This window comes from Balaenoptera ricei, chromosome 7 (assembly GCF_028023285.1).
Source record: "Balaenoptera ricei isolate mBalRic1 chromosome 7, mBalRic1.hap2, whole genome shotgun sequence".
NCBI classification, from domain to species: domain Eukaryota; kingdom Metazoa; phylum Chordata; class Mammalia; order Artiodactyla; family Balaenopteridae; genus Balaenoptera; species Balaenoptera ricei.
In genome coordinates this window covers 113029884-113049742 of record NC_082645.1, presented here as the reverse complement: position 1 = coordinate 113049742, position 19859 = coordinate 113029884, and the positions used below count along the sequence as shown (strand labels likewise).

Below are 19859 nucleotides of genomic sequence, written 5' to 3'. Positions count from 1 at the left end.
GTAGCAGAGAAAATTGACTTCAGTCAACCCTGAAATATATTCCAGCAAAGTTACCGTACTTTAAAGAATTGAATGGGCAGCCTGGGCAAAACAACCAAGTCATTTTCAAGGGAGAGGGATCTCGTTGGCTATAGAATTTCCCATAGCAACATTTAATGCCACAGAAAAAAAGTACAAGAAGTACAAGACACTTCTAGAAGTAAAGAGTGAGCAAATTATTTTCAGGTATAAATAATAAAAACAAATACTTTTGAATAGGGAAATTCTGGAAATACTGTTCCTATGAGTACTTGTTCCTTTGAGAAGACTACTAGAGGATCCACTTCAGCAAACCAAGACAGGACTGGAAAAATTTTGGCAAAAGGATTAAAATAAAAATGGAGATGAGGTGACAGACCAGGGCATAAATGTATATGCCCTTACAATATAGAAATGATATAATATTTTAAAAAATTGGGAGGAAGGGAGAAATATGGGTGGTAAGGCAAGGTCATAGTTTGTTCTACAGCTAGGAGTCAAAGGGTATTATTTGGATAAATAAAGGATAAATATAAAACACATTTAATAGCTAAAAGGTAAAAATAAAGGGAACATCGTGGCCTAAATTGGGTGAGAGGGGAAAGAGAAATAGGACATACACTAATTTTATAAATCTCCTGGGTGGGAAATTAATGGGTTCTGTCTAAAGAGAGGACCAAAGGTATCATATAAAGGTAATTCTAAGAGTAATCACTATAACAAAAGTACAAACCTTTGTAAATATCAGAAGTATATACTCCTAGCCAATGGAAATATGGGAAATGAGCAGGGGCTCAACCATTCATTTCTTTTAAGGGAAAGACCCAAAAGAGGCTCACATTTTTTCTACTCAGATGCCATAGTCGCTTGGCAGGACAGGGAAAGCTGGGAGGGTTAGTCTCAGCTAAGCAGTCATATGCCCAGCTGTAACCACCACCACAGAAATGCAAACCTTCCTAAGTATCACAAGTACATACATGCACATAAATGCATTGAAGACAGAATGCAGAGTGTTGACATTTTTAATATCTAAGACACTAGAACAAGATGAATCAACAATATAAATTAATACAACAGGAACAAGTTCAAACACTTTGGTCCTAAAAATAAAAATAGATGGATTTAACTCACTTATTTAAATAAAATATTTTGAGATTAAATTACATAGTAAACCCCAACTTTTAACCATATACAAAAGACTCAAGTAAAAACATAGTTTTAAATGTTGAAAATAAATGTATAGGGTTTCCTTGGTGGCACAGTGGTTAAGAATCCGCCTGCCAATGCAGGGGACATGGGTTCGAGCCCTGGTCCGGGAAGATCCCACATGCCGCGGAGCACCTAGCCCAGTGCACCACAACTCCTGAGCCTGCGCCTAGAGCCCATGCTCTGCAACAAGAGAAGCCACTGCAATGAGAAGCCCACGCACCCCAGCGAAGAGCAGCCCCTCCTCACCACAGCTAGAGAAAGCCTGAGCACAGCAACAAAGACCCAGTGCAGACAAAAATAAATTAATTAGATAAAATAAAAATTTTTTAAAAAATGAAAATAAATGTATAGACAAAGGTATATTCAGCATACATCAACAAAAAGAAACCAGGGAGTCATGATCTGAATTTCAAAGAAAGTGTGATTCAGGCCAAAAAGTTTTAAGCAAGTAGAAAATACAGGAAATACCATGAGAGGTAAAAACACTAGTAGACAATTTTATTGTTATGTCGCTCAGTCCACAGGTGATCAAGTGGACAAAATGAGGAGGCTATGAAAGACCCAAATAATATGTTTTAACAGGGTTGATATTACTGATACATATTCAACTCCATACCCAGAAAATAGAAATAGAGAATGTACATTTTCTCCCACTCTCTCTTAAGTAACTCTTGGGTCAAAGACTAAATATAAATCCAAATTGCAGGCTATCTGGCAAACAACAATAATAAAATGTTGCCTATGAGAACAGATGTATTATTTAATTTAAAAAACTAATTCTAGAAAGAATGAAAATATGTATACATACAGCCAATTTTCATTATTCACAGATTCCATATTTGTGAAGTCACCCACTCCCTAAAGTTTATTTGCAACTCCCAAATCAGTACTCAGGGCACTTTCATGGTCATTCATGGTGAGGCTCAGAGCAGTGAAAAATCTGAGTTGCCAGCCGCACCTGTTCCCAGATGAGGTTGAACAAGGCAATGCTCTGTCTCCTTGTTTCAGCTTATTCTGTAAACAAGTGTCCTTTTGCCGACTATTTAGTTCCATGTTTTTCTCATTTTTGTGTTTTCTGTTGGTGATTTTGCTGCTTAAAATGGCCCCCAAGCCTAGTGCTGAAGTGCTGTCTAGTGTTCCTGAGACTGTGATGTGCCTTATGGAGAAAATCTGTGTGTTAGATAAGCTCCGATCAGGCATGAGTTATAGTGCTGTCGGCTGTGAGTTCAACACTGATGAATCAACATATATGTTAAATTAGGTGTCTTTAAACAGAAACACTCATAAAACAAAGATATATATTTATTGGTTTACAAAAATGTGACCAGAGGCTCACAGGAACCAAATCCTGTATTTCTCCTGGGAGCAAAGGTACAAGATTAGCTATTTTTGTGTTTGGGGTGATTCATGAAACCTATATACCATGAAAAATGAGAACTGGCTGTATATGTGTACACACGCACACACACAATTATTTTCAGAGTTCACCCACTTTTTTCATTGTTTTTTATTTCAGTTATTATACTTTTCAATCTCAGAATTTCTATTTGGTTCTTTAAAAAAAAAAAAATATATATATATATAGTTTTGAAACTTGATGAATGAATGTGGGGTGGGGGTTAGGAAAAAGGGAGGAATCAAACACATCTTCTACACTTTTGGCTCAAGCAACTGAGTAGAATTAGTGCCATTTACTGAGATAAGGGTGAGTGGTGGTGGATGACAGGTTTGGGAGTGAAATAAAGGAATCTGTTTCATGTGTCAAATTTGAGATTCCAAGTGGAAGTTTGGAGTAAGAAGTTGAACTTATGACTTGGCAGTTCAATAGAGGGATCAAAGGAGGTGAAGTATAATCGGCAGTCATTAACATATTGATGGAATTTATAGCTACCAGACTGGATGAAATCCTTAGGGATGAAATCTCTGGTACATGCCAACATGTAGATATCAGGAAGCCACGAAGGGACCATCACCACCGATAGAACCACCACTATCGACACTATCATCAACATCACCAACAAATGACCAGGAAGGAGCTATTAGCAAGTAGGAGACCGAGATGCTCCAGAAGACAAGAGAGTGCATCAAGTTCTCCCAGCTTACTCACCTGATCACAGTGATGCCAAGGCTTGCCAGGTGTTAGGAGGCAAGAGGCAGCCAATGACCTCTCAGTCAGAAAGACCATGATCAGGCCACCCTCTGATAAGCTGCACCAGCTTCATCTTCTTGACTGGAGAAACCAGCTTGTTAGGGACAGATCCCTTCAGGTCTAATGCCCAGGCTCCTGGGAAGATGTTTGCCTCCCCATGCACACTGCTCTCCACACCTGCTGCCTACCCCTGCCTCACCCATGAGGTCAGCAGGGCCGCTCATCTATGGTCAATCTGTACAGTCCTCTTGGGAGCCTGTGGTGTAGAGACAGCCCCACCCTCACAATGAGATTACAGAGAATCCTCATTAGCCAACAACATTGATTACTACATCACTATCCATGACAAAGAACTGACTACGAAAAATTACCGACCTTCTAACTGTAGTTTGCTGACATTTCTTTATCCCTCCCTTTATTTTAATGTCTTTTTTTGGCTTTAAGTATACAGTCATATATTTGGATTAAACTTTTCACAAACTGATAGAATTAATTTATTCATTTAAGTTACTATCCAACACATTCTTGGATGCATCAATATGCAGAACCTTAACTGTTTCTAATGCAGAGTCTCTTCTTACCTGCTACACAGCAGGAGGAAGGAATTCCTTTAATGCTAGGAACTTTAACCTGGGGCAAGGGCAGATGGAGGAGGAAATCATTCCAAGTGTTTGGGGTATGACACTGGTCTAACCTTGCGGAATTAGTACTTTTTCTGTTTCATCATGGTGGAAAAATACGGCTGTTCCCACGTTACATTTAGCACCTAAGGTTGCTAGATTGTGGGGCTGTGTCAACAAGTATATGTGTCACTGGGAACCATTGCTGTGACCGGACCCTGGGCTATGTTGCAAATGAGACCCTTGACTCTTTGCCTCTGGGTGAAACTCAGAGTTTTTAAGAAAGGGAAGCTCTGCGTTCACTTCTTTCTTCTCTGGAAGTAGGGGTCGCTGTGAATTATCCTGCCACATTATAGGACGAGCTATGGGAACTTCATCTGCAGCCAACAGAATTCTACCCAGTCTTCAGCATGAGCGCAAGCTTGGCCAAAGTCTTTCAAAATCTTGGCCTCTCTGCTGAAGCCTTCTATACCTCTGTTTTGGGGGATATCCCAAATCTGGTTTTTCCTTCTATGATGTCAAATTCCCATGCTACACCAGTAATGATGCTCAGTTTTGAAGTCTGTTTGTATATCTTCACCCAAAATGGGTACCATGAAGGAAGACTGGGTTTTAGCAGTCATTAGTATAGATGTGGTCTGATTTTCCAGGAAAGAGAAGTTGTAGAAGTGTTGAGAGTGTGAAATGGGTAAATCGAGCCGTGAAAATTGAAGTGGGATGAGGCCCATAAGGATGAGGTCTGGTAAATAGAACGTGTATAAAGAGGAGTCCTCAGTATTTGGCGATCAAAGAAAAACTGTAGAAAGTATTTTAATGATACTGGGAATAATAATTAGCCTATAAGTAGTAATGCTTATTAAATATATATATAGTTTTAAAAAAAAGATATTGTAAACATCCTCACGTAAATACTGAACAAATCATTCACATTATGTATTTAGGTGAAGGCAAGAAAGGAAATTTGAAAAAAAATGATAAAGATCACAAGCTGATTCAGATTTAGCAACAAGATGGGAGGCTAAAGTAGAAAAATTTATATACATCTTATTTTACTGTTTTTAAAATACTTTCCAGGTCCTTTTTTCTCTATTTCTGCCAACACAATCCAACTCTATGGGCCTGCGTTTCTTACAAGGCTAACTGATCAAATTCCAGAGACCAGATTTTTAAAATGTAAGTCTTCATAACTAACAGAATTACAGAAAGAGGAGGGAAAGTCCTCTCAAACCATAGCTGTAGAAGGAGAGAGCAGTCTGTACCACAAAACTACATAAAGAATTGATTTGACAGTATTGAGAAATTTCATAAGAAGATAAGTCTTGTGAAATATGGAGACGTGTCTGTTTGTAACCATTACCAATTTGTTCTGTTTTCTGTAATATAAACTTGTCCTTGAAAGAGTTATTTGAAGGGGTCTTGTAATAAGCCCCTCATTTGAAATTATTGCCACTTCTTATGAAGACAGTTTCCTCAGAAACTTAATTCTGATTGATTGTCTTGATCATTTGGGGGCTTGGCCATAATATTTTAAGTGACATTTGGATCCTTAAACTATATAGATGCTTGTAAGATTTTATATTGAATCAGAAGAAGATCCTTGGCATTCTGATTTCCTCATATGCAAATGGATAATAAAATGACCATAGACTTCCTATTTAAATAAAGATTTTGAGAGTCTTGTCTCACTTAAATTTATCCCAGCTAGTTTTTAATGGGAAAAAAAGATATTCATAGAGAGAAACAAATGGCTTCAGCCCATAAATTTTTTAAAGGTGTATGAAAATTCTTAGTAGAAGAACATTAAATAAGATGTGAATAAATGGGTATAAGTCTTTGCTCTCCCCAAATTAATCTGCAACTTCAATGCATTTCTAATTAGAGCTTCCAATGAACTTGGGAAGGAAATGGGGGAATCTTCTTGAGTTAATTTTAAAATTCACCCCCAGTGAATCGTCAGTCTGGTGCTACTTCTGAGCTCTCCTTTCTCTTCTGCAATTTTCTTGTAAAAGAAAAACTAATATATAGACAAGTAAAGACACTGTGTGATCGAAGTGGTGATTGAAATCATAATGTAATAGTGTAAGGAATATTTTTAAAATTCTCACCTCACATATACACAAATAGGCAAAACTCACAGGGTTTTGGATGTAAATATTAAAAATGATAAGGTACTTCAAATATTCTAGAATCAAATATAGAACAATATTTTTAAAATCTTCAGCTAGAAGCTGTTGTAAATATGATAGGAAACCAAAGAACTAGAGAGAAAAAAGCTAACAAATTTGATTCCTAAAAATGTATAACTTCTCTAGGACAAAATATTCCATTAACAAACCTAAAAGAAAAACAACAAATGGGACAAAATGTTAGGAACATATAGAATCAAGATTTAATGTACATGTATATCATATAAAGATTTCTATATTCATTCAGCATGGTAAGAAAAATACAAACACCACAACATGGCCGAGCATTCTATGACAAAGAGTTCTATGAAGAAGAAAAACAAATGACCAATAACAAATGGAAAATACTCAACCACACTAAAAATGAAAATAGTGCATGTTAAAGCATCCCTTAAAAAAGACTTTTTGTAGTTCAATTTAAAATGTTAAATATTTTAATTTTCTAGGTATGATATAATAATTTTAAGAGGGAAAGTACGCATAGAATTATCCTATTTAGATAAATAAAACTACATTGCAAAATGTGTTAACACATGCATAGAAAAATTCTGGAAAGATATATATCAGTGTTTATAAGAAACATTTTAAAATCAGCATAAAAAGCAATGTGAAGGTATGAGCATTTTGAAAAAAGTTACTTTAAAAGGCATTAATTTTTTGTCTTATTAAAGGTATAGAAAATAATAATAAACTTTAGCATTAAAAAATAGTTGATTTGTAATATGAAAATTGAGTAAATTCTTATGCACTCTTACTTCTTTTCTCACTGTGTTTTCCCAAAGTAGAATCGCTTCCAGTATCCTTGGTATCTAGAAAGTAACAGGTGGTGGTCAGAAACTGTAAAAATTTTGAAACTGTAAAAAACTGTAAAACTTTGAAAACTCTCTTCACTACTTATGTGCATCAGTTTCCTCATTTATGAACCAGGGATAACAACAGTTATGCTATTCAGGTTTTAAATTTCTTATGAAGATTAAATAAGATCTTAGTTGCAAAAGCTAATGAGAAATCACTGTGTAAATCAGTAATATGCTAGAGAGCATCCTTCAAAACTATATGGTGAGTTTATGAATAGTTGTCTGAGGTCTTTTATTCCTGTCAGGGCAAAGGACCATTTATTTGTCTTTTGAGGCCTTTCCAACATTGTGACAAAGTGACACTATTATCTACCAGCAGAAGAGCACTTTTATTTCTTTGCTCCGTGATACTGCCATTTTTACCAGTGTATTTCAACGACATCATCCATGTATAATCGACAGGACCCGTTCTGTTAAACAGAATTCTTTTCTCCCTGCAGTTCCCCAGTGGGTCAGTTCAAGCAAACGAAGAGGGGAATGGGATTCTGACATGGACTGGATGTACTCCTTGTCAAAGTATGTTTAGAGTCAAGTGCATCAGGAACTGGAGCTCTGATTTCAGACTCCTGACATCCTGCAGCACAGGCCCTGTGACCTTCACCTTCCATAACTGGCCCGCCCCCTGTTGTGAGCTGGTAAGGGTTCTCCCTGAACACCGATCACCTACCACAGCTCCCCCAGGGTCTGTGGTGTCTGCTGAACCACCTCTACCCTGACCTTGGGTGTCCTCACCCATCATGTCAATGCTTGGCTACTTTCAGTCCTTGCTTCTTGGCTTCTAGACACACTTTTTGAAAAACACATGACACGGGAACACTTCTCAGGTCCTTGGAGCTCTGTTCCTAAGTTATGATTTGTAAAGAATTTTCATCTGAACCCCTCCCCTCCCTTCCGAGCAGCCACCTTTCACGGACGCCTACATCACAGGGTGACTCGCCTCTGAGATCGCTTTCTCTTTCGTTGCTCCTCACTGCCCTTGTCTCTTCCTTTTAATCTGCCTTTTCTCTTTTTCTCTTTGCCCAAAATATATATCTTTGTTTTTCTATTTTTTCTTTATATGCTTTTCCCATCCATCCATTAATGACGTTTTTATATACATTTGTACTTACTTTTATGTGACATTATTCTTTTCCAGAAATATTATTTATTACATTTATATGTATATATATATATACGTAATTCAATTATTAAAATAATTTTTATAGATATTCTCATATAAATACTATAAGAAACTAATTTTTACCAAATTCCAAATGTTGGAATACAGAGAGTGGACTTTTTTTTCTATTCACTCAACAAGTTTGCTGAGCATCTTTCATGTGCCAGGTGCCGAGGTGCGTGATGATGGTGCATGAAGAGTTAACGCTTGTCAATCTTATGAGCAACCAGGGAACTGACACTTAATGAGTGAATACATTGAAACATGGAGAATGTGAGGACACAGATTGTACAGGATACTCTGGGGATGCAGAAGGCAGGAGGAACTTGCAGAGTTTGAGATGCGGGACCTCTTCTGGAGGAGGTATCATGGAAACAGTAGTTAACCGGATTAGGGAGAAAGGTGACTAAGATGATAGCCCCAAATGGATGGAGAAGCATGTGCAAAGGTCTGGATTCAGCAAATACAAGTAACCAAAAGGAGTTTAGTGTGTCTGAACATAGAGTGAGAGAATGAGAGGGAATGGTGAGAATGGAGAAAGAAGCAGGAGCCTCAGGTATGGAGCTTTGGAGATCACATGAAGAAGAATTAACTTATTCCTAAAGAAAATTAAATGATATTTGGCTATTATGTAGGAAAGCAGCATGAACATAATTGCATTTTTGAAAGATCAATTTAGCTAAATCACTTAGAATGTGTTTGGTGGGAACAACATGAGAAGGTGGACAAATAGGAGCCTGTAGACCTCGTTCAAGTGAGAAGTGATATAGATATGGATGAGAGTGCTGGCATGGAGATGGAAATAAATGGGCAGGGTGGAGACATATAAAAGGAATAATTGATAGAGTTAGGTGACAGATGGGGTACATCAATTGAGGAGATGGCTGTGTCACGGATGACTCTGAGAATTTCAACTTGAAAGAATGAGTCAGTTAATAAGTGTTTTAGAGATAGCGAACACTGGAGGAGTAGATGCTTTCTTTAGGGGGAAAGATGATGTGCCCAGTTTTAAAAGTGTTGAGTTTGAGAGACATCTAAGTGGAGAAGTCTAGAACCTTCATGACCTTAGCCAGAGGCCTTTCTGACACTTGGATAATTGAGTTTGGAAGCTTAGAAGGCAGAGCTGGGCTGGAAATGTGTGTTTAGGAACCATTAGATTGTAGATGGTGATTGAGACCGTAAGAGTACACGAAACCCCTTTGGTGAGGTACCTTGTAATCTGGGTGAGTTACAGGAGCCACTTTGTTACCTGGGGACACCTTACCCTGAAAACTCACTGCTAGTGTGAACCACCCCTTGTGCCAATGTTGCTTTTGTCTCATGGTCATCTCAGATCCCACAATTTCTCCATCTCTCTCCTTTCTTTCTTTTACACTGCCCCTTTCTCTCTCTACCATTTTTCTCTCATCTTTTAACCCTTTATCTATGCAGTTATCTCTGTGCCTCATCTTTATACCTCTCCATTGATTGCTTCCTGTATGTATCTCATTCCGTCTAGTTTTTTATGCTTCTGTCTCTGGATCTAGTTTTACTGTTGAAGTAATCCTCTTTATATTGTCACATCACTTTCTGTTTTCTCTTTGCTTCAGTTTGTTTCTCTTAATCTTATCTTGATCTTTTGGCTTTAAAAAAATTACAATCTTTGTGTTTATCTATATTTTCTTCAACCATATTTGGCTACATCTCACAGTTTACCACTTTCATTGTCACCATCTGCCTGCTTTTTTGACACTGACCACACTATTGACTATTATTACTTCTGCCAGTTCTCTATGAGCTTTCTACATCACAGGACTGTCCATCAGTCACAGACTTTATTATCATGTTTCTGGTAAACTTCCTAGAGGTATCTTGAAAATTATCCATCTTCCTCTACAAAACTTCCCAATCTCGTGATATTTGGATCTCATGTCCACTTAGAAAAACTTGACACTTACTCAGATATCTTTTAATTTGAGGAAACTTACTCAGATATCTTTTCAGCCTAATTTTTCCATTATTTCTCCTTGCATTATCCACTTAGTGTCACCTCCCTCCACCCAGAAGCTGAGCTCTTCTTTCTCTTTTGGCTCCTTCAAACCTGTTGAAAACAGTCCAAATCTGTGCACAGACCTGTCTCTATATGAGTATGTGTATTGGTGTGTGCGTGTATGGCAATGTTTTGGGGGAGAGGTAGGTAAAGGAGGAAGAGCTTTTCCTCTGTGCAGACAGTAAAACAAAGATAACTGAGAACTAGTATCACAATTGGCTTTTCTATCACATGCTAATAGATTGGCATCTCTTCTGAGTCTCTTCCTCTATTTATTTTTAGAGCTTTGAATCCACAGGACATTGAAGGGAAATAAGGAAACAGCAGACTGTAGATGGCGACCAGGAAACAGACTTTGATGCGGTCATGCTGATCTATGTTTGAAGCTCAAATGGGCTGAAGAAAAATACACCTGCTCCAATGACTACACCTCATATCCAACAGAGATTTTCTCTGTCTCTTTCAATCTAACCACACCTCCTCCTCCTCCTTTTCTTCAATTTTCTGCCCACCTGTGAACTTCGCTGTCCCTGATTTCTCTCATCTCATCAGTTATACTCTTAATATCTGTTCCTTTTTATTTCTCTGTTCATCCTTTTTGGCATTATCCTTCTAGGTGTTCTGTATATCATACAACTGGTTCCATTCCTACCCTCTCTGTTTCTTTATGGTTTTTGCTTTTTCCCTCTCAATCTGAATATATATTTCAAAATCCACACCAATACTGGTGGTTATATACCCACCAATACCTATACATATATATGTATATATGTGTGTATATGTATACACACACACACACACACACACACACACATATATATATACATATGTATTTATTATTGTTGCTAAATAAGTTTTCTTGCATCAGGCCCTGATACATTCCCCTGTGAATATGCCAGATCCCTCGTATCTCCTCTTTGGGCTCTGATCATGGGACACAGCTCTTATCTTTCTGCCCGTTACATAAAATAGTCACCCTTTTTTACCCTTACACATTTGTACATCTATTTCCTGATCCTAAAATGGGGAAGCAAGAGTTAACATTCCTAAGTCTTAAAGATTTTGTGATAGCAGAGTAAGATCTTATTTGCCAAAGGAATTTAAAATATCACGTTACAATCCAATTATAATGTGATGAATATCTGTCACAAACTATACTAAAGTTTGAGAATGGTTGATCTGAAGCTTTTATTTCTGTCTATAATTACACAGCAGGACCAGTTGTCTTTTGAGGCTTTTACGATTACAAATGACATTAATGTCAACCAGTATATCACTATAGAAATCTAGGATCTTAGTGTTAGCAGGCATGACAGTAAATGTTTAAAAAGAGACCATCATTTTGGTGATTATTTCTGCTAAAATAGGAATATAAAATTACATACATTTAGTGAATATGAGTTATTCTATTAAACATGAATTTATAATAATTTCCTGCCTCTTTCCATTTTCTAAAATCCGAAAAGTAGTTCCCAGGATTAACTGGATACAAGGTAGTCAAGGTCTCAGAATAAAATGCACCAGGAAACAGTGTCTTTTCATTCCTGACATTCTGCAGGCCAAGGCTTGGCATCGTAATCTTCTTTACCTGACCCATTTCTTAGGACTGAGTTAGACGTTTCCTGAAGCTCATCTTCGTTACTCAGTTCTGAAGTGTCACTACTGTCGATTCCTGCAGAAAGAAATAAAATTCCTTTACAGTCTCAGCCTGTGTCCTAGGACCTATACAGCATGGAGTTCTTTAAAAGGAAATCTGGAAAGGGGAAGCTTATGTAGAAGAGGTAGGAATATTCCTACCACCAGGCCCCCTATGGCTCCATCTGGCCTCCTGGTCAAGGTTGCTCCAGGGACCACCCCCAAGGCCAGGACTGGACACAACTTTGCCATGGAAGGCACTCGCTTTGGTCACTATTCTTTACCCTTTCCTCTTGTCTGCACATACTTCTGCTTCCAATTTGTTTCTTATCCAGGGGGACGGTGGAAGCAACATTTTCAAGATGTCAGAGCCTCCATCAGCTGGGCCCTCAGTGAGCACCCCTCCACCCTGGGAACCACTTTATCCTTTTATGTGAGTGAAGAATAAACTTGTACCGCACTTGTGACACTGAACTTCTTGAGGCCTACAAGTAACATCAATTAGCCCAGCTCACCTAATTCAAAATGTATAATGTGAATCATCTAAAATGCCAACAAATTTATCATTTTATTTTAAAGGATATAACCAAAAATTTGACTGAAGCTTTTGTAGCAAAGAAAGATATTTGTTACAGCAAGAATTTTGATTGTTCTTACGTCTTTTCCTATGGCTTATGCTGAAAATTGATGTGTTTTCAATATCCCAAGGATCTAGGAAGGAAAGGAAAATACAACCAGTAATCTATAACTAAAAGAGTAGTAAATCTTATGACTACTCACATTGTAGACAGGATTTGGACTCTAAAGACACAATGATGATCATTTCTGTCTCTTCCTGTCTAAAGGAAAGTGATCACTACCAAATGTAGCAAAGACCCTCCCAGTCCTTCAGCCCTAATTGCAAAGTCAAAGAAGTTTTGAAAACCAATATTTTTTCATAGGTTTGTACTAACTAGTTTGGCAATGAATCTGGACTTCAGCTGCCATGAGTCCAATAAAATATTTATCACAGTTGTTGTGAATTCACACAATTTGCTGCAGGAACACTAATACAGTATATTTGAGGATGAGATTCTGTCCCAGACCCTACTGGAGTGTTTTATAACAAATAGGATATACACCACACTGTCTTTCTAAAATAATAAAGCATTATTATCTTACATCTGGCTTTAAAGATTTTGAATAAACGATTATGAATATTTGCTAAGAGTCCAGGTTGTTAGTTCTGACTCTTCCAATAATTGTCCATATGTGAGGTGTAAAGATCCTTAAATGTTTATGTGCTGGAGTTTCCTCATCTGTGAAATGAGGGAACAACAGTTTTCTGACCTACCTTTTAGGTTGTTGTAAACGTAAAATGATACCTTATTTGTGAAAATGTTTTCAAATATCACTATACAGGCCAATGTCATGTTGCAGGTAATGCTGGGTTCCTCCCTGGCTCTGCCTTTTACTCTCCATGTGAATTCATAAAAGACCCTCAAACATTACCAGCTCCAGTTTCCTCATCTATAAACCTGGGATAACCTGGTGACCCTAACTCCCTGTTAAGGTTTTTGTAAAAACAAAGGGAAGCTTTATTTATAAAAACCCTATGAGAAATCACCGTGTAAGCCAATGATTTAACTATAATTGGGGTTTGAGAGTATTTGGTCTTAAGCTATTTTTTCCATCAATAATTTAATAGAAGCACAAATTATTCTGTGAAGTCTTTCTAAGTTGGGGACTCATGACAATATTAACAGCAAATAGAGGAATGCTGTGCTTAGTATGCTCCACAGAATAAAAGCATGCTGAGGAATAAGTGCACTATTTCCACTCTTCAGCATTAATAGATATGATAGTGTGTAGTAAAAGGTATAATTTTACTAGCCTATTTTTGCTACATTTTCAATATATCACTTCACTGGGCTCATCCAGTTAAACAACAGTTTATATACAATACCTTCTTGCCTTCTTCCACTTTCCAACAGGGCCAGAAAAGTTAAAGGTGGAAAATGATATCCTAGAAGGAATCAAATCAAGGCATGTGGCGAATGCTCAGAATAAGATTCATCAGGAAAACAGAGCTCTGGATTTACACTCGGGATATTTGCTGTCCATGGCTGCAATCCGTATCTTCCTACACGAGACATCTGGGATCGTGAGCAGGTGGCTTTTTGGCCCCTCCTCCCTCCCTTGATTCTAAAAAGTCAAGGTTATTGGTCACTGCACAAAGGAACAGGATTCTCGAGGGGTTTGGGTGTGTGACCAAGGAACGCATTCAGCAGGAAATTCCCTCATAAGAAAACTTGCAAAAGTCTTGAAAAGCCATGCGAGGCATGGCCTGCACCTAGGCCACTCTGGGCTGCCCTTCTAAGTCATCTGCTGTGTAGGTTAGTGATGTTCCATTCCCTGTTCCCAGGGCAGAGACAATTCAAATGCAAGGGGCAACTTTGCTCTGCTTGAACCTTACCGTCCTTCCCTTCTCTCTCTTCTACTTCTGACCCCTTCTGTTGTCTTTTCAAACTTCCTTCATCTGCTGTTTCTCATGTAGGGTACCTTGGAAACCTTGTGTTCAAGACCTTGTGTGAGTCTCATCTCCTCACCTCCTCCCACCCCCTGCCAACCTGGTGCCCTCCTGAACTATTTGCAAGTCTGGGAAATAATCTTCTCATGTGTCTGAGCCGTAGATGTGTTTTAGGACTATCTTCTAGAGCAGTCTTCCTACTAGTACTAAGACAAAAGTGTTCCCTAAAAACTGAAACAAATCTACATTTTACTTTGATAGATCTAGTGAGCAATTAGATTGAGTGTATTATTTAAAATATTGCTCTTTTATAGCATCAAGATCAGGTAACATTTTATTTCTTAGGACTGTTCCTAATGTGTTTCCATAAATAGGTATGTTTCTGATATTGTCTAGGTCTAAAAAGTAGAAAGGGACAAAAATTCACCAATTTGTACACTACAGAGACATGGATCTTATGGCAACTCAGGCTACCCATAGGATTGAGGAACTAACATTTTGATAATCATTTCGAGCTTCAATTTTACAAGAAAATAATGCAGAATCCAGGACGCTAGCCTTGTTATTCCCTTCAGTCTCCCATGAGACTTTGTAGAGACCTTGAAACATTTATGTGATTGTGTTTCCTCATCTAGAAGCAAGGGTTACAATGTCCATCCTGCTTAGCCCTTAAGGTTGTTGTAAGATGTTGTTTGCAAAGGTCCTTTGAAAAATCACTGTATATGCCATGACTTGTTGAAGAATTCTGTCAAAAACAATCCTTTGGGTTTCAGAATGCCTTATACGAAGTCTTTATTTCTGCTAACACTAGGTAGCTGGACAAGTTATGACATGATTCAAGTTTGTGATCAGATGATAATATGACCTTCCAATAAAGGAATACAGCCCACCCTTGAACAATATGGGTTTGAACTGCACAGGTCCACTTAAACTCAGATTTTTTCCATACTAAATACTACAGCAGGACTTCCCTGGTGGCACAGGGGTGGAGAATCCGCCTGCCAATGCAGGGGACAAGGGTTCGATCCCTGGTCTGGGAAGATCCCACATGCTGCAGAGCAACTAAGCCCGTATGCCACAACTGCTGAGCCTGCATGCCACAACTAGTGAAGCCCACGCGCCTAGAGCCTGTGCTCCGCAACTAGAGAAAGCCCCTGCTCAGCAATGAAGACCCACCACAGCCAAAAAAAAAGAAGAAAGAAAAAGAAATTAAATACTACAGCACTAAACGATCCACAGTTGGTGGAATTCATGGATGTGACCTGTGTGTATGGAGGGCTGACTCTTAAGTTAGGCAGATTTTTGACTGCACTGGAGGTTGGTGCCCTTAACCCATGCATTGCCAACCGTATTTACCTTTCTGTTCTTTGTAGAAATCACCGTATAAATCCACCACTTTATAGGCATAGCAACTAGTAGTTTTTTTTTTTGGCTGCACGCAGGCTTTCTCTAGTTGTGGCGAGCGGGGGCTACTCTTTGTTGCGGTGGCTTCTCTTGTTGCGGAGCACAGGCGCCAGGTGCGCGGGCTTCAGCAGTTGCGGCATGCAGGCTCAGCAGCTGTGGCGCACGGGCTTAGTTACTCCGTGGCATGTGGGATCTTCCCGGACCAGGGCTCGAACCCGTGTCCCCTGACTTGGCAGGCGGATTCTTAACCACTGTGCCACCAGTGAAGCCCACAGCTAGTAGTTTTTAACACACTCATTACTTTGCTGGCCTATTTCTACTATATAATCAATATAGGGTACATAAATTGATTAATGGGACCCAATAGTTAATAGGCCTCATCCTCAGATATAGATTTCATATCTCTCTGCATTTCCCATAAAAGTCCAGTAAAATAAAGACAGAGAATGGGATTCCAGAGTAAACTGGAACCATGCTACAGAAGGGGCTCAGAATAAGATGCTCAGGGAACAGTGGCCCTAGTTCAGATTCCTGCAGCCTAGACCTTGCTCTCCCACTTCCTTACCAGACGACTTTCTCAGTGCTGACGTGGAGGGTTCTGGGAACTCCTCTCCATCACTGGATTCTGCGGAGTCCTCACTGCTGATCACTGCACAGAGGAAAACAACCACTTAGGATCTCAGGGTGGAGCCCACGCAGCAGGAAACCCCAGAATGAGAGTACTAGGAAGATCTAGAAGCTAAGTTAACTCAGGGCACCGTGGCCTGTGCTTGAATGTGTGTGACCTGCAGGTTTCTCCAGGTCCTGCACAAAAAGTGATGATATTCACAGGGGCAGCTTTGCCCATCCTGCCAACACTCTTCTTTCCTCACCCTCATTCTACCTCTTACCACCACCCTCAGTCTACCTCTGACCCTCTACTTCATTCTACCTCTTTCTTTCATTCTTATTTTACTTCTTCACCTTCCTCTTGGCTTGGCCCATTTTCCCTACTTATGCCTCTCTTTCTGGGGATGGTATCTCTTTATACCTCGCTTTGTCTTCATGTGTTTCTCTTCCATCTCCTCTCTTGAATACCCTGGGTCTCTGATTTTTTCCCTTTTCTTTATCTTCTACCCCCATACTTTCCTCTCTTGCTTTAGAGATTGTCTCTTGGACATCAATACTTATTATCTACCCCTTTTGTCTTTTGATATTTTTCCAGTTCCTGGGGAATCTCTTCTGCTAAACTCACTGCACAGGGCACTGGTTCCCTCCCCTTCCTGCATCTGTCCATGGCCACCTGCCCTGGCTGGATGTACCTTGATGACCTGCCCCAGCCTCTTGCCCTGTTCCTGTGATTCCTGCTCCACACTGTGTCAGCCTTACCTATTACATCAGATGCCTGGTTACAGTCAGTCCTGGCTTGGGTTTGCCATTCAACTTCGGGGTTAAAAAATGGCTTTTCCTTCTTTATATCCACCAGAAGGGCAGAACGGGAATTGATCTGAAGTCCATGGTTGGGTAGCTTTGCTTCTGGATCAAATTGTAATGAATGAAGAATTGTAATTTGTCACTCCAAAAGGGAGTAAGCACCTTTCATTAGCATTAACAGCCTTCTCCTTGTAATTCCACTGCAGGAGGGACGCTTCACCCCAACCCTTCTCCTTCCTGCTGTTCAACTCTGTCCCTTTCTTTGCGTCTCTCTCAACTCTCAGGTTTTTATTTTATCTTTGTTTTTACTTTCTTTTCACTTACTTTTCTCATCTTTTGATGATTTTTTTTTTTTTTGCTTTTCAAAAATAAAAATCATAATTTTAGTATAACCCATAGGTAAAAATGCACAAATCATAAATTTTGAATTATCACAGAACAAGCATATCTGGGTAACCATCACTTTGGTCAAGTAATAAGAGATTACTAACACTCCAGAAACCTCTTAGTGATGCCCCCACTAACTGTCCAGATGTATCTTGCTCAAGTTAACCACCACTTTGACACTTTTAATACCATAGATGATTGATTTTGCTAGTTCAAAATTTATATAAATTTATATAAGTGGAATCATTCACTCTTGCTCTCTCTCTCTGTCCCTCTGACTTTTCAGGGGTGGGGGTGGATTTGGCTTCTTTAATCAACATGTGTGTGATAGTCGTCTGTATCCATTTCGTATATTTATCTTCACCACTATATAATATTCCTTTATAGAAATTATCCATTAAAAAATAAAACCATAAAATATCCATTTTTGCTGGCTCAAGCTTTAGACTACTATGAATAACACTATGATGAACATTCTTTTGTATGTGTTTTGATGAAGATAATATGCATTTCTGTTGATCTGTTGAGGAATGTAACTGCTGAGTCATAGGCTATGTGTAAAGTTAGGATTGACAGAAGTGACAAAACCATGGTTGGATTAATCCACTAAGTTTTGGGACTATTTTTTTATACAGCAATGGATAACTGATACAGCTTCCAAATAGAGATGTCCATCAGATCTTTGAATACAGATCTTCAAGCACTTGGAGGAATGAGTCTAGAGATCAGGTCTGGGCTGGAGATGTACATCTAGGAATCAATAGATGATGGATGGTACTGAAACCATGGGGAGGGTGAGATGCCTGAGGAGAGGCCTATTTTTATCTGAGGGGGTTACAGGGCTATTTTGATCATTGCAGATACCTTACCCTTCTCAGTGGTATTAGGAACAGCCCCTTGTGTCTTCTTTTTTGATGACTGTCTCCTCAAATGGGGTAATGTCTTGATTTGTCTCCTCTCTCTGTTTGGCCCACTCGCTACCGATTTTTAACTCATTGTCCTTTAAATTATTCTCTTTGTGCCTCTCCTACCCCCATTTTTCTATTTATTGGTATTCTTTTTCATCTGTATCTTTCTCTATTCATCTCTTCTCCTCTACATTTGTAATCACTGTCCCCAGTGTCCAGCAGGGTCTAGGACCAGGTAAAGGAGGTGCCTAGGGCACAAGAAGGTGCCAAGAGTAAGATAATCCTTATATGTGCCCCAGGGTCTCACCCTAGACCTGACCCTGCTGTCCCATACCTGCTTTTTCAACGTATCCATTCTCTGTTACGTTTCCTACTTTCTCTTACTCTATCCCTGTTTCTTAATTATTATTATGACCTGCACATGTCTCCTCTATATCAATTTTGTCTTTCTATATATTTTCCTCATTTAAGCATTCAAATCATCACCAAAGTTCTCCCTGTGTGCCATTGTCCAACAAACCACATCCCTCTACCTGCCACTTCCTTTCTAAAAGGCCATTCACCTGGGCTTCCTTACTTGCAAATCTGACCTGCAACATCTTACATGATTTACATGTTTCTGTTATAACCTCTGAAAAGGAAGTTGCAACTTATTTCTTTTCATCAACTCCACAACATGGCATTATTTTGATTCCATGTCAATTTATCTAAAATCTATCTCACTCTTGTACTTTGTTATTTGGTGCTCCACAGTCCACCTTTTCCTATTTTTCATCTTTGCATTCTCTTCCCAGGGACACCCCATCCACTAAAGAGCTCAGCTCTCCTTCTCCCTTGCAACTTACATCTGCTAAAATCAGCCAGAGGTTGTGGAGAAGGCTGTGTGTCTTGGACAGTGTTAGGATTGGGAAGGGGTGTATTAGTATGGGAGAACAAAGGAGAGCTTTTACTCTCATAGGAAAACAAAGATGTAATTAGAAAATTGGTAAGTAATTACTTTCTTCCTCATAAGGCAATGGGCTGGGTGTCTCCTTTCTTGCATCACCATTATTTGATTGGATAGGTACTTGTTCGCAGGACTCTGAAGATAAAAAAGACCACAGAGACTTGCTTTGCCCTGTTTCCATTTTCTTGCATTTCATCCGACTTCTCTTTCCTTCTTATGTTTCTACTTATAACCTGTCTGCATATATTGCCACCTTCACCCTGTGAAAGTGCTGTGCTTCATTGATTCTGGAGTCGATCTCTCCCTGACTTGTTCGACTTTTGTTTCTGTCTCTCTACCCCGGTGGGGCTCTGCAACTCTTCGCCTTCTGTCTCTTAGTTTTTCCTTTCTCACTTTCTTCCTCCAGGTCTCCCCCATCAATATATCAGGC

At 39.0% G+C, this 19859-nt stretch overlaps 1 protein-coding gene across 14 annotated transcripts in view; it reads right to left on the bottom strand.

Moving 5' to 3' along the window:
* LOC132369289 (nuclear autoantigen Sp-100-like) overlaps window positions 1–19859 on the bottom strand; it is an 87195-nt gene that overhangs the window by 21412 nt on the left and 45924 nt on the right. For 9 of the 14 annotated variants that reach the window (XR_009504323.1, XR_009504322.1, XR_009504324.1 and 6 more), the window contains 7 exons: window positions 19481–19564; window positions 17144–17290; window positions 16341–16424; window positions 13808–13867; window positions 12520–12573; window positions 11816–11899; window positions 6938–6991 (listed from right to left, as the gene is read on the bottom strand). Coding sequence is in view for 11 of the 14 variants with exons in the window: in XM_059928903.1 (XP_059784886.1) it covers window positions 6938–6991; window positions 11816–11899; window positions 12520–12573; window positions 13808–13867; window positions 16341–16424; window positions 17144–17290; window positions 19481–19564 (567 nt within the window). In the remaining 3 variants the exon portion in view is untranslated. Of the gene's footprint in view, window positions 1–3226; window positions 3633–6937; window positions 6992–11815; window positions 11900–12519; window positions 12574–13807; window positions 13868–16340; window positions 16425–17143; window positions 17291–19480; window positions 19565–19859 lie in introns of those variants that run through there. The other 5 variants (XM_059928912.1, XM_059928902.1, XM_059928909.1 and 2 more) reach the window with 5 other exon arrangements.